This window comes from Pteropus vampyrus, unplaced genomic scaffold (genome assembly GCF_000151845.1).
Source record: "Pteropus vampyrus isolate Shadow unplaced genomic scaffold, Pvam_2.0 Scaffold85, whole genome shotgun sequence".
Classification (NCBI taxonomy): domain Eukaryota; kingdom Metazoa; phylum Chordata; class Mammalia; order Chiroptera; family Pteropodidae; genus Pteropus; species Pteropus vampyrus.
The window spans coordinates 5,609,958-5,626,177 of record NW_011888866.1 but is presented as its reverse complement, the minus strand read 5'-3'; the positions used below and the strand labels follow the sequence as shown (position 1 = coordinate 5,626,177).

Sequence of the window (16,220 nt, the reverse complement as noted above, 5' to 3'; positions counted from 1 at the left end):
AAAAAATATCCAGACTCAATAAACTTCTTGTTTAAGTGTTTAATTAAACAATGTTTATAAACTAGATGTAACAATAACTAAACTTTATCGAGCACATTCTATCTGCCAGACCCAGTATTCCACATTTTTTTTATTTAATCCACCCAACAGACCTATAAAGTAAGAACTATTAGCTCATTTTAAAGAAAATTGAGGCTTGAGAGATATGTAACAAACCCAAGGTCACATAGCAAATAGGAGGCAGTGCTAAAGAGATAACTTTGGTTTCAATGACTTCGTGATTTTTCTACAATAATTCTATTACCTTCACCATAAGCACCATTCATTTCTGATGTGACTATAAAAAACGGAAAGGAAAAAAATTATTAAAATACAGCACATGGCAGGAAACTTTCAAAACCTAAACTGACATTTACCTCTAAAATGTGGAAAAACGTAATAAAATATGAAAAGAATGTACTTTTTACAGTCCAAAAAGTATGTGTATACCCTTGATTTCCACAGCTAGTGATTAAAATTGGCACATTTTACAGGAACAGTCTCCAACCCTTGCACTACTTAGCTCAGTCAGACATCACAAAATTGCCTGTTCTCACAAGCACAGTATGGACCTACTCAACTGAGATTTGTTCCTATATTCTAGCGATGAGTTAAAAGCTCAAAAAACAGGAACAGAATGCAGCTCTATCACCAAATCTCACTGATACAGTTAAATATTTACCCATCTCAACTCTGTCTGAACAGAGCTTGGCCTCTGACCCACTCAGCTTACCTGATCTCCCCTTGTTACAGATCTTCCTGATTCTCTAGTTCCAATCTGCCTATTTGTCTACTCCAATTCCTAATTAACTACTCTATTCCTGATGCTATTACTTGCTAGACTCTCCCAGGTTCCATCAATCTAAAAATATATATGTCCTAGTACTAACAATATCATTGCTTCTATAATGTCAAGGTTGAACTATGTAAAATAACACCAGACAGAAATAGGAACCCAAGATTTTGTTTCCTGCAAATCAACATGCAAATCTTACAAAGGAAATGTGACCCAGAACCTACAAATTTTTCCATAAATACTAAAGCATTCTCGATTATGATCTTATTCAATTCCCATACTTCCCATACAATATTCTCTTACTTGAAGTAATATTTTATTACTTGACGACAATACTGGAAACTCCACCCCCCCACTTCTATCTTCCTCAAGACTATCCAGGTATCCCCAGAAGACAGAATACACCATAATTACCCCCAAAAATATCGTGTGAAAAACACCAACACTGCCTTGACTCTCCAATGCCACTTTTGTACCAGAAACGCAACCTTAAAACAACTAGAAAAAAAAAAAAAACCTGTTATAATTGTCTAAAAGATGCACACTATTGGCAAAACTTCAGCAAGCAAACATGTCTGGCTCAGTGCAGAATCCAGGTCTCCTGTGATGCTTCTGATTAGAGGAGCCTAGTTCAGAAGACTAGTTTACATGCTGCTATCCTAGTTGCAAATGAAAAGCTGGGAACTAGAATTAGGGAAATGGAATTCATAAGGCTGGAAATGTGTCAAACACAGAAAGGTTCAAAAGGCTCTGGACAGTCAAAAACCATGATAAATAATTGGCCTCTTTGCTTCCACTCTTGCCCCTTACAGTCTATTTTTCACACAGTAGCCAAAGTAATGTTCAAGTCAAGTCATATGTTTTCACTACTCTGCTCAAAATCTTCCAAATGTTTCCCAACTACCCAAAGTTGTAAGCATGGCTTATAAGGCTGAACGTGAACCTTATCAGGGGCTACATTCCCCCACTCCACTCTATATGTCTCACCTTATCTTCCACCACTCTCCCCAAAGAAGGGTTGGCTGCCACAGTTCATTTAGATATCCAGGCAATTTCTTCAGAAGCTTTCTCTGATCATTTCATCTAAAAACATATTGTCCCAGTAGGTCTCATTCTAATATTCTGCTTTATCTTTCTCCATATTATTTTTATTGACATATATCCCTCTACCACTAGAATATAAGTTCCATGAAAGCAAGGACTTTGTTTTGTTCAAAGATGTATCCTCAGTATCTAGAAGTCAGAGAGAAAATAGGTGCTCAATAAATGTTTGCTGTAAGAATTAATGAACTCAACGTTTCATGGAAATTTCCATTTTCATTTGTATTTATAAAGAAAGCAGCATATACCTTGCTGATGAGAGACATAAATCAATCATCAGAAAATACGTGATCCTATGATACTCATCTAAGAAGTATCAGAATTTCTAATAGGCCAACCGTTTGCAAAATGCGATTAGTTAAAAATAAAATTATTATAGATCTATTCACCAGATGTTTTTAAAAAGCTACTGATGTTATGAGTGTATTTCAGATATTTGTCCTTCCAATTACTCATGCAGTTTTCATAACCATTTTCAATGACTTTCTGTACAGTTATAACTCTCCTATTCCTGTTGCCACTAAGTTTTTCAATAACCATGGAAGTACATGGTCAACACATCTTACTTTATGTTCCAAGAGTGTGGCAAGCATTACATTTATTTATAAGTAGAACTAAACATCATGGATTAGAATACCACCTCTGCAACTTACTACTTGTGTTATCTTGGACAATTCACTTTCTTCTCTGTGCCTCAGTTTTTGAGCAAAGACTTAAAAGAAAGAGCAAATCACAATGTGAATGTAGTGAATGCTAGTGAACTGCACACTTATAAAATGGTCACTATGGTAAATATTATGTTATGTGTATTTCACTATTTTAAAATTTTTTTAATTTAAAAAATAAAAAAGGAAGAGTGTAGACAACAGAGCAATCGGGGCGAAGGGGGAAGTGTACCATGTAAAAGGATCAGCAAGTGCAAAGTCCCTGAGACAGGAGAAAGCTTGGGATTTTTTAAAGAGCTCTGTGTGGCTGGAGCAGAAATGAACAAGAAGTAAGAACTGAACAAGCACTAGGAGGATCAGTGTACATGTATATCATATAGGATTGTACAAACAAATAGAAGGACTTTGGCTTTTCCTTAAAATAGAAAGCCACTGAATAAGTTTTTTTTTTATTTATTTATTTCGTTATCATGTATTTTATTGAGGTATAATTCACATAACATAAAACTTACCATTTTAAAGTATACAATTTGCCAGTAGATGGTTTTGACCAAAGAAGTAGCTTTTGAACAGGATCACACTGGCTGCTACATTGAGAAGAGACCAGGAGAAGAGCAGAACAGGCAGAACAGTCAGCAGGTTTTACAGTAATTAAAGAGAAATGAATGTTGGCTTGTTATCAATCAGGGTAATAACAGTGGAGCTACTAAGAAGTAGTCAAAATATGCATATATTCTGAAGGAGGAGCTGACAGGATTTGCTGATGGGACTGCATACAGGGTGTGAGAGAAAGTCAGGAATAAAGAATAACTCCAAGTTTCTGGCCTGAGTGACTGAAAACTGAGCTCTCATTTGCCGAGATGGGAAAGACTACAAACAAAAGGCTGTGGGTAACAGAATCAGAGATTTGTTTTTGGACATGTTAAGTTTGAGATGCCCACTAGACATCTAACTGGAGAGAGATGTAGTTAGGATGCAGAAGTCTGGAATTCAAGGGAAAAGTCTAGGCTAGAGATACAAATATAGGGATCATCATAATAGGGATTATTTAAAGCAACTAATAACTAAGTATAGGCACAGAAACTACTTTTTCAAAAAGTCTATTGCCATTTAAGCTAACATATGAGTTGTGTTCCATAATATAGACTATTTTCTTCCTCTAATTTAAATCTTTTATTTACATGAAGTAGATTTGTACAAAAGAAAACACAGCCTACAAATCTAGGATTAAAAAACAAAACAACAATGGGGGAAAAAACCTAGAGTTCTGCTGCTCTCTCTGAATAGACAGACAGACCTGGAGCTTCTTTTATCACTCTGATATATTACCTATGCAGGACAAAATGAAGAACATGGAAGGGAACAGGAAAGACTCAAGGTATGGCAAGCTATAATTCCTTTATCCCTTCTGACAAAGAATAGAATACTCACTGAAGATGTTCTCATGTAAAGTTCTTAATAATGGAGAAAAAGATCTGTTACCTGACAATGATGAAAATAAAATACATTTAACCTAGAGTACTGTAAGATGTTAGTAATCTGACAGTGGAAAATTACAGCTTCCACTGAGGAAAATTTCTAGATAACTGAAGTTTATTTATGTGCCAAATCTCTATGTGAACAATTATTGATTTTTCCCCCTCTCCCTTAACATCTTCTTGAGTGAGCCAGGCTCATCCTTACTAACATCTTTATCCTAAGAGGTCATAGTGATGTGATAATCTTAACACTATTATATGTTATTGTGCCATTGTTCCTACATAAAATAGCTCCATCCTGCAATGTAGTTATTCTACCAATGCTTCCTACCTTCTCTACTGTTACTTTATTATACCTATACATAATGCATACCAACAGCATTTGCTTTTCTGGTCCTTAGTTGTAGTTGCCAGAAACTGGGCCTTCACAAAGCATTAAATAAATTTAGATGGTGCCTTAGTACTTACAAGCTTTATGGGATACGTCCCCACACGTAAAAAGAAAATAATCTTCTTGGTTATATAAGACAATGTCCTTAATCTTATGAGATGCATACTGAAGTATTTAGGGGTACAACTTACTTTCAAATGGTTCAGGGGTAAAAAAAAAAGGAACATGTTAGAGAAGGAAAGCAAATATGGCAAAAGATAACCATTAATAAATCTTAGTGATAAGTATACAAATGTCAATTGGACTACATACATATACTTCCATCTTTCAGAAAGTATAAAAGTTTTAAAACAAAAAACTAGGAAAAAATAAAAATAGTATATCAAGCAAATGCCTATGTGTGAAATTCATAGAAAAATAACTGAATTGGACCTATAAGATAGAGAAAATAAATAATTTTCAAAATTTTAAAGAAAAACTGGGGGAAAAGTAAAGAAATAACAAATAATCACCTACATGAAAAAGTGGAAATAGGCTAGAAGGTGTACGAAGTAGAAAAAAAGTAACTTAGTCTCCTTGCTACTGGAGAGCTTAGGTGGTCTCTCCCTTTTTACAGTATGAGAACAATACAGTCATCCATTGACATCTGTAAGGAGACCCCTATGAATACCAAAACCCACGTTTCTTCAAGTTTCTTACATAAAATGGCATAGTATTTGCATTAACCTGTATTTGCATAGTGTATTCAGCATAGTGCTCGGCCCATGGCAAATTCAAGTTTTGATTTTGGAACTTTCTGAGACTTTTTTTCCCTGAATTTTTTCAATCTGTGGTTGGTTGAACTCATAGATTCAAAACCTGCAGATACAGACAGCCAATTATATTTTTATTTCCCGTAACTTTTTTCAAAGTCATCATGATACTGGTATTTACTAACAGCAATTTGCCTTAAAATTATTTTTCCTGATTACAAAGCAATTACTGTAGAACCATACACCTTACATCTCACCATCCAGAGATTTAGTATCCATCGTCGAGCCTTTAAAGAAATACATATATAAATTTGTCTATGGCAAAATTCAAATGATACTGTGCATAAATGTTTTAGAAGGTGTTTCCTCTCTAATTGTAAACATTTTCTGATGTAAAAAAAAAAAAAAAACCTTGTAAAGAACTTGACTCAAATGGCTCAAATACTATAATTATAAAGAGCCTAATTATGCCCTGATGGTAAAATAATCCAATCTTTGTACCAAAAAAAAAAAAAAAAAAAAAAAAAAGAATATAATAACCTCACTATACAATACGTTTTAAAGCATGAGCTATGTTTCTAAGAGGCAGTATAGTGTTTAAGAGTATGAATTCTGGAGCCAGACTGACTATATTAAAATCCTGTCTTCCCCAATTAATAGCTATACATAACTTTTCTGACTTTGAGTAAGTTACCCTCCCTGAACCTGCTCTCTTGTTTGTTAAATGAGAATAACAGAATCCATCTTATAGAGATGTTCACTGAGTTGATACACAAAATGCCCTAAGAACAGTGCCTGACATATAATAAGTATCCCATATATGCTAGCCTCTATGATTATTTTCCACATTCCACGTGTAGGTAGCATTGTAATTTCCAGGAACACTTGCAAACAAAAGCTTCCTTCCCAACTCCTGAATTCGAAACCTACAATCTTCTGTTCCAATCTAAATTAAATGTAATAGGAAAAAAACACAGAACAAAAAAAATAACATCGGGGGAAAAACAGAATATAGCTTACTAATGACAGGTCAATGTCATCATCTTTGTGTGGGATTGAGATATTATATGACAAATAAGTTTAATCTTTTCCTATCTGTATCAAAAAGGTTGATTCTATAATCTTAAGAATGGGGAAAGAAAATCTGTAAAAACGTTTGACATTACAGAATTTCCTTTTTACAGGAAAACTCAACTACAATAAATGAGAATATGTAAGAATAAGCTAATGCTAGCACATCTCCATTCCTCAGAAAAATTACTTGTAATCAAGTTGTTTTCAACATATTTTTCACTTGTATAATTTTAAAATTAGGCACCAACAGCATTTTTCCCAAACATAAAAGTGTACTTCCTTCCTAAGGAACTTGAGTCACCCACTGTGTCTTACCACACTGTGCTGAGCAAATGCTTCTATTTGATATGTATTCACTATGATCTTGAAGCATTAAATACCATTAACAAAATTGTTCTCTTGTATAACAAAGGTCAGCTTCCAGGAACTATCATGTCCTATATTTCAGCAATATACCTAAGTGCCTTTACTGCACTCTTGGAAAAGTTACTTCCACAATGTGACTTCAAACTTAAGCTACAGTATCCATTTCTTTACTAGAAACCAGTCAAATCATTTCTTACAAGCAAATATCTACACCTAACAGTTACAAGTGAGAGTTCAAGAGGATGTGTCTCCAATCATAAGCATATTTCAACACACCCACTTTTTAAGACAAGCTAGTCTCTAAAAATTAAAAATAATGCTAGCTGGCTCAGAAGTGAAAGTAAGCAGTTCTTTTTTAAAATTATAAACTAAATCAATATAAAGGGCACAAACATCAATGATTAAAAATCCATTGCATGTATTAAATTTCTACCACTAACTTATGAAATACAACTTAAAAATCCAAAAGTAGAAACATATACATAATTTAGATTTCTATTCTGATCTGAAACGTCTTTATATCATTTCAAAAAGTGCAGACACAAGTACAGACAGTAACCCATGTAAAGGACTGTGACTTTCAACCTACCTAAATAACACACACATACAATGGCTCCAGGCCACTACACAATCTACACCCCAGACTCTTATTACCTCACCCGTGTCCCATATTATACCCCAAACCATCTGCCTCTGCCTCCTTCCAGCAAATCTGTATGTGCAAATAAAACAATTCTACCAAAAGTGTTAACAATAATAAGGTGTGGGGGGAGTATGAAGTTATGCAAAAGACATGGAAGTTTTCAGACTTATGAGTTAAAATTTTGAAGAAAATAAATTATGAAAAGTTGAAACTGAGAACAACTAATTGTGAAGACAGATTTTCAGAGTAAGTTGCTGATTGAGTCCCTCAAAATATCCTTCCCCACAGAAACTAAAATCCTACTAATCCATGGCTCTTCTGGGTTAACGAGCAACTGGTTTGGTTTGGTTTTTAAATAATCTTATGGGCTATCAGTCATTTAACTAATACTGTAAATTTACAGAATCAGATTTTCTTCCCTACCACAAACGGAATGATGGAGAGAAGAATGAGAAATGCTGGAAGATAAATGCTAAAGTAAATGCTAAAGGTTCAGAACTGCAGGGCTCAAAACACTGGAAGAGGAAGGCTTGAACGAAAGAAATATCAGAAGCTTATGAAACTTAAGTAATCAATTAAGGCAGCAAGCAGGCTATTAATAACAAAAAAAAAAGCAAGAAAATTCAGATTTCCTCTAGAGCAGGGTTTCTCAAACTCAGCACTACTGACATTCTGGCCAGATTTTTTTTTTTTTTTTTTTTTTTTTTTTGGTAGGGGGACTGTCCTGAGCATTGTAAGATGTTTGGCAGCATCTCTGGCATCTACCCACCACCAGATGCCAGTAGCATCCTTCCAGTTGTGACAACCAAAACCATCTGTAGTCTACTTTATCGCAGTGTCTGCTTTGTGTATACATTTCAACTACACATTAATTTTTTTAGAGAATACAAAACTACATTAATACTAAGTGGAAATTCATAATAGGCATTTTTAAAAACTGAAAGATTAATATTAAAAAGTGATTAAATTGTGTTGGAGAAGGAATTATGGATATTATTAAATTCTATTTTCCAGTGTTTAGTAATAATGTTCTAGTATCAACTTTGAAAAATACATTTATCCATCTATACTTTGTAACTAATAGGTTCCAAACAAAAGTAGGCCTAAAAACACTATAATTTTGATAATACTTGTATAGCTCTTTACAGTCTCTTCAGCATTTTTACAGTTATCCCATTTAACTCTTAGGAAGAAATAGCAAATTAATACCTCACTCAACGTTTAAGTGTAGGATTCTATCTGTATTCTTTTGAAAACAAAATCCAAAGTTCAAAGTTCATGTGTGAATGTGTGTATCCCTTGCTATCATCAGTGCAAAGATCAATGGAAAAAAATTCTGTTCCACAAATCATATACGTACATTTGCCTCAATTCTTTTCCCCAATTAGTTTCTGAAATAGGAAGTTCACAGTTCACATGTAATCAAGAGTATGAAACATACTCTTAAACTAAAGAACATAATTCCACCTTAATGTAATATATATACTTGTAAAGTAAAAACATACTTGTTAATATATCTTTAAATCTAACTTTTCCCCTCTACTCCAAATCTAACTTTTCCCCTCTACTCCAAACTTCTATCTCCCAACTATCTGAAGCAATGCTTCTCAAATGTCTAGCCACAGATTACTGAAAGAGTACAAAAGTTTTAACCAATCCCCCAAAAAAGTATTAGCTTGCAAGTAGGATAAAATCCAAGACTCTGACACACATCCCAACCTATAACTAACCTTCTATATAGATTCAAAATTTTAGATATTTTCCGCTTCAAAAACCTAGGTCCTCAAAGTTTTATAAAACCACACTCTCCAATGCAACAGCCTCTGAGATCTAAAGTTGACAACAGAGTGAGCCCTCAATAAATTGTTAGCTCCACATTAAACATTTGCCAAGTTTCACCGATTTTTCTTCCATATGATTTCTTGGTCTATCCTTATTTATTTTCATAATTACTACCGTAATCCAGGACTCAGTCACCCAGTTCATCAAGCAGTTAATTTACTCCTAATCATTTCTTTCATACCCTAACACTTCAATATGAACTCCAACCAACATTCCATAATACTTTACTTCACAGTTATTATGACCTAGAATATGAATAATTAGAGTCCTGGTTATCATGGGTCAATTGGTAGTTCTCTTTATTTGCTACCATGGACTCTCCATTTCAGGCAAGTAAGCCAATAAGCATCTTACTATACAGCATTCCCTTCTATCTCAAAAAGTTTTTCCCAAATGGTTGATGTCCCTCCAGCTTAATAAATCCTCATTTCAATTGCAGTTACAATACATAAATATAAGTGTATTTTTATCTTTGCATTTCTGTCTACATTGACAAACTGAGTGATTTTTACTTTCCTTCTCACTCAAAACTGTGGCTTCATGACTCCTGCTAGCTACAGATATACAATACAGTCTTGGTGACTAAACAGCATGTTCTCACTGTACACATCCTCACATTGTTTAGTTGGAATTGTAGTAGCCTCAGAAAGAATTCTCCCCATATCAAAGGGAGTCTACATTCCTGAGAACTGTTCTCAGTATTGCTGTTTCCTACAAGACAGAACTGTCCCCAAGTAGCACTAAGGTCAAGCCTTCACATTGCTACCCTTATAGGAATCTAACTGGTAGGATTATCAATTTTTCCACTTATCCTTAATATTGCTCCATTTTCCTAGAATAAAAATTTCAAAATGGCTAAACCAGTGAGAAATATCACAGCTGGATTTTTATTAAGAACAAGCAGACTTTTTACAGTTGCTTGGAAGAATCACTAATAATCATTAAATAAACCAATTCCTTTAAAAAAACAAACAAACAAACAAATCCAGGGCTCATTACCCAAGCATGTCACATAGAGTTGCCCATGTGAAAAGAGACAAAACGCAAATCAATTCCTACAATTTAGAGTGTCTGCCTTGTAACTTGGGGCTCAGATTTGAAATTACTGTGTGTTTCTCTATCCACAGCCTTTCATATCTACAATTTGTCTCCCCCAATTAGTGGCCACATAGGCCTCTTTTTGAAACTTCATGTTAGCAGCTATGTCCAATGACTCCCGTTTCCCTGCACCCGAACTTCACATACACAAACTATATTTTGGGCACTTCACATAGACTATATTTTAAGCTAGGCCATCCCAAAAATATACCTCTAACTTTGGCAAAATTTCTCTAACCATTAGAATGTGATACAATTCAAAGACAGACAAGAAATTTAACTTTTACAAATCACAAAGTCACCAAAACTGTAACACTCAATAGCTACTTACTGCAGACTGACAATAAAACAGCATCAGGAACCTGTCATTTACCTTTTACCTAATCTTTCTTTTAAATATGGAGAATACTTTTTCTTAACTTATAATTTACAGTCCTGTAGAGAATATTATAACTGCACATTTTAGGGTATGTTTAATATCAATAACCTAGTATATTAGTTTGGAGACAGACTACTTATGGTTCAGATCTAGGAAATGATCTACCAGTAAATAAATGAGTGTGCATTTTATTTGCCGTGTCTTCCTGGTTATCCATCAGTGTCTTCTCTCTATTCTACCTTGCCTCACTTTAACTGGCAAACCAGTATATGTCATCCCAATTGTTCAGAAAGAACAAGGCAATCTCACTCAGCACTAAACTCTACAAAGCCAAAACATATACGTTAAAAAAATAAAACATCTAATGCTCAAATATTCCCCTTTACATACATGTGTGTCAAGTACAATTATTTAGTTTCCCCATAGAAAACATGTTTAAAAGGTGATATCCTCAAGGTTTGCAAGAAAGCCAGAAAATCTAACCCAAAAGTTGGAAACACTGTTAAAACTAGCTACAAGAATGAAAAAAAGCACAATTGCCTAGAATTTAAAATGCCCATTTCAATTGTTTCTGGAAAAATAAAAAATAGAAATTACAACAGAGCCCAGAACAATAACAGCTGTTCTTATACTAAACCTTAATCATTTAAGATTAAATTTGGCCCATTTTAAAACAGTAAATGTGTACAACTTAGAAAAACTTCCATCAAAAACCAGCCAAAATTTTAAGTCTGGTTCCAGACTTGTCAGACAGGAATATTCTCATATCTGAACTTGTCATCTTCCAACAATATTAGAAAAATGTGGATTATTGATTAACGTATTGTTTCATTTCAATTTTCTTAATTTCAAAAGCACTATTTATACTTAACCCATTCTTCAAAGAAAGAAAGCCTGTTAGTTTTTAATTATATGACCTACAATCAGTTTTCTGAGGGTCTTTTCCCAGTAGAAAAAGAAATGGTTTCTTATTTGTTCACTGAGTTAAAGAGATTTAGGAAAACTATAACCATCGTTCTTCGAGACTTTCAAATTGTTACTACTATGAAAACAGGGATTTAAAAAAATGTCTAATAACCTAATGCTATATAAAAATTATTGTGTATGCCACAGTTTTTAACATATTTTTAAGACTATGGAAAAAATAATTACAAAAATATATATTAAAAGTTGGGTAAGAGGTTGCGGTCAAAAAAAAATTTTTTTTTTTTCAAGTTTGGAGTCATCTATGCAAGATGAAGCCAAGGCAGAGATGTGAATAACATACCTACAGGACACAGGCATGTAAGAAAAATGAGTGAAGCAGGCCAAGTGTATTACTGGCAGAAATGATGGGAACTGCATTGACAGGTAAGCACATACCCAGTCTAAAGAGAACAGCTACTGCTCTATCACCCTGCTCAAGACAATGGGAATGCAGCCTAGTAGGGCCTCAATTTTCAAGTCTTCCCCCAAAATCCATAAATCCATGAATTTCATTGAGAAATTTCCCTTTTTTTCAATGTTGAAACTTAAAGGCACTCCAAATCAAACAAAACACATCTCTAGGGTAGTTCAGTCCAGAGGCTACTTTTAAGCTAATGTGTGAAAACTGTTTTCATAAAGGTAAGAGAGAGTAATGGGTAAAAAGCTCTGGCTTGGAGGTCAAACTGACTTGGGTCAGAATGGATGATGCTAGAAAAATGATTTCTTCAAGCCTATTTCTTCAGCTGCAAAATATCACCTCTCTCTCATAAATGTTTAAAAGTAAAACTCTTAACACAATACCAGGTACACAACAGACATCACAGAAATGTCCCTTACTCTCCCTACCCAACCTTGCAAGTCCTTAGGAAAATTTAAAATATATCAGATAATAAACACCTTTGAAAATTGTAAGTCAGTCAGAAAACAAAGAAATGAGGTGCCTGTCATGTCCACTGCCCTCAATCCTTGCTACTCAGAGAGGTCCTGTTACATTACAGAGAACATACTGTTGTTAACTTTGGGGATGGCTTGAAATGGGCCTTCTTAAGTGATCCAACAGGATTATCGATCTCAAGTAAAAAAGATGAAGTGTCAGAGCTCCTTAAAAATAAAGACAAAAGGTCTGTCTCATTAATTTCATAGACCTTACTTGCTAGTAGAAGTGAAAGATGTAGTTCATACTTAAGCTTTGATACTTTTAACACTGTGGGCTAAACTTCCAGAAAACTTATTTCTATGTAATACATGGTACAAAGCAAAGCATTTATACCAGATTTTTAAATATAAAAAACATGTCTTACCCTAAAATTTAATTTAAGTATGATTTCATCAAACCAAAATATTATGAGATTGAATTTACTGCTACGATACCTTTTGACCTCTCAAACACACCTATTAAATTTTTTAAAAAGGTATCAACTATCCAACATATTTGTGTTAAAAGTAATATTCACACATACATAAAAATTCGTTAGGCTATTTTTAATAAGAATAGTTCCAATAAGTTTCTAATGTGGTTATAAAGAATTTTTGTGTACATATTTGAGTATAATGTCTATACAGACACTTACAGAACTCTAGAAATTTTATGGTATCTTCCTACAAATACAGCATAGGCTGGGACATGTGCTAGAAATAGACAGCATTAGAAAAGTTTAAGTTTTATGACTCTAAACACCTTAATTATCTCTTCCAGCTTCCCACCCATCACATTAAAAGCAAGAAAAAATTAATACAAAATAGTGACTGACGAGTCGGAAAGAGGTAACTGAGTTTATTGAATACCTAAAAATGATCCATACTTTAAAGTTAAATCCATATTTCCACTACAAATCTCCTAATCTACACAAACACATTCATTCTCATGTTAAAATATACCAGTCAATTTGAATATTATCTATGTATCATCATCATTTAAACTTCTTACAAACTTGACCATAAATTGCTCAGAATAGATTAAAACACCATAAAATTACAAATATTTCCATGTACCCAAAAGCTACAATCTTATGCTAATTTTAAAATCAAAGATTTCTTACTCTTTTTCACAAAGTTCTGCTTAATACAAACATGGAACGTTTAATGCAAGATGATACTTCGTAAATAACTCCAGAGTTCTGAATTTAGAAAATGTTTGTGTAACAAGGGTCTTAACCCACAAAGATTATGTTGTTACTTTACTTTTTTCCAACCATCAGACTACGCCCATTTCTATTCTATTTCATTCTTTAAAAACAAAGGACATTTACATACTACTACTCATCAGTAGTTTAAAGTGTCTCCTGTGTGTGTCTTACTTTTTACTACCTCATAGAAATCAGTGTCTAAATCCTGACTATAATCACAAAAAGTGAAGAGACAAGTGATTCGTTGGAAGCCACATTTAGAACTTCAATACAAGTGTTAAATGAATAGGCCCTTATAGACCGTCTCTAGCATGTGATTCTAAAACTAAACATTAGAAACTCTTAATCTAAAATGTGTATCTAACAAATGAACACTATAAACTACATTAGTCTACCTACAAAGTATCAACCTCAGTGTATCTAACAAATGAACACTACGAACTACAACAGAAGTCTACCTACAAAGTATCAACCTCAAATTAAGTAGAATGCAGGACAAAAATATGGTTGGTTCTGCCGTCCTAACTCAGTGACAAACAAAAGAACAGAAACTATACACTACATGAAATATTCAAATATTTTCTAAATTATCATATTAGGTTTTACTCATCTGAAGCATTATGAAAATTTTTTTCAATCCAATGCTTTTAAAAATACTTTGAGATTTTCAAGTATACTACTTTGGGCAAGTCAAAAAGTTTACCTAAAATAAAGCACTTTACACAACAACAAAATGATACAGCTGGTCCTGGGATACAATAGAATTAAAAATCGTCTTCAAAACCTGAGTAATCAAGAACTTATATGCTTTTAGTTAATTTAACTCCAACGGAGGGCGGGGGGTGGGGGGTTGCCAGTTTTGACATTCCATGAACCACCTGAGAGTTCAAGCAAACTCTTCCAAGTTGGGTCACCCAGAGACCGTCCCTCTAAAAGACCCAATCCAGCCTACAGATCAAAGAACGTTCCAAAACGGCTTACCTTTCTCCCCACCAAACCCTTTCCCCTGAGCAACAGAATGTTTTCGCTGAACATAAACCCTCAAGCGACTTCTCTCCACAGGGGCAGAGGCAGGGCACTATGGAGAGCGGAAGCCACTCGGCTCAGTCAAGCGGACCACTGTTACCCCCCACCCCCGGCGGCCCCTATGCAGAACCCGGTGGCTCTCATTGCCACCCCCAGTAAAGAAGAATTCACCAGCCCGGCCGCACACTTCGCAACTTCCCACAAGCCTGCTCCGCGGTTCTCCGCGGAGCGAACTCCGGAATCCTCCATCCCGCAGAGGCAGAGGGAAGAATGGTGGTGAGGGTGAGCGCGGAACCAAAGCGGCAAAGATCGCCAGCCCCGCGACGACTGACGGCCCCCGCGCTCCGCGCGCAGGCTGGAGGGATGGAGCAACCACGGCTCTCGCCTGGCGACCCGGATCTCCCGACTTTGCTTCTCTGGGAGGCGACCCATGTCTCCCCTGCTACCGGGGCGGTAGGGGGCGGGGAAGGCCTCGCCGGAGGCTCAGAGCCTCGTCGGCCCGCCAAGGAAGGGAACGCGGTCCGGGTACGAGGGACAATAGGGAGCGGGGAGCGCTGCGCGCCCGAGTGGCGCCGCCGGCCGGCCGGCTGACTGATACGCCCGCCGCACGCCGCGACTGGGTTCCGCTCGGCCCGGCCGCCGCTGCCGCTGCCGCTGCAACCGCGCGGTCCGCGGGGGTCACGGCGCCCCCAGTGCTCTGGGTCTTGCCTCACCTCCCAGCCCCGGCGCCCAGGAGAGGAGCAGAATTAACACTCTCAGCAACACCATCTTCCGCTGCCGCCGCCTCCTCACGGGTTAACAGCAGCACATCGATCCGGAGGGAGAAGCTGAAGGGGTTTGATCCGGAGCCTCCACGGGAAGCCGGGACCCCCGGCAGGAGAAACGGCAAAGCACCTCCCTCTCGCTCCACTTCAGAGGACGGCAACGCTCTCAGCTCCTCCAAAACAGGGACCTCCCTCCCCCTCGCTCGTTTCCTTCCTCCCTTCCCCGTTTTCCTTCCCTCTTCTCTATCTCCCTCCTCCAAGCCCGGGACCTCCGCCTCCTTCCTCACCACGTGACGCGCGGGCACCCAACGGGCACGCGGAGCCTCACCTCTTCCTCCCACCCCTCCCTCTCCCTCAGGCGCCCTAGTGGCGCGCGCATGCGCGCGGAGGCCGGTTCCCGGGCAGGCAGGCCCGCCGCCGCTTCCTGTCCGCTGGCGGATAGCTGGGATTGGGTTTAGGAGGCGGAGTTTCCTCTGGTCCCGCCCCTAGAAGGGAGCGCGTCTCCGCCGACCGGCTCCGCTAGTTCTTAGCAGCTGCCGAGAACGGTGCGTTGGGCTAAAATGGGAGTGAGTGTTAAGGATGCTGAGGGGCCGCTTTCCACTTCTTCACGAGGAACAGAGATTTTTGTTTCTTTTTCTTCCTCTCGTGGCACACGACAGCTAGCAAAAGCAAAGTACCAACAAGCAGTAATACCTGCGGTAGCAACCAGAGATC

At 36.8% G+C, this 16,220-nt stretch overlaps 1 protein-coding gene across 1 annotated transcript in view; it reads right to left on the bottom strand.

Moving 5' to 3' along the window:
* Positions 1-15,927, bottom strand: part of ADAM10 (ADAM metallopeptidase domain 10) — a 110,556-nt gene extending 94,629 nt beyond the window's left edge. The window contains exon 1 of the mRNA XM_011363422.1: positions 15,456-15,927. Within this exon, the coding sequence (XP_011361724.1) occupies positions 15,456-15,510 (55 nt within the window). The 5' untranslated portion in view covers positions 15,511-15,927. The remainder of the gene's footprint in view (positions 1-15,455) is intronic.
* Between the last annotated feature and the right edge of the window lie 293 nt (positions 15,928-16,220).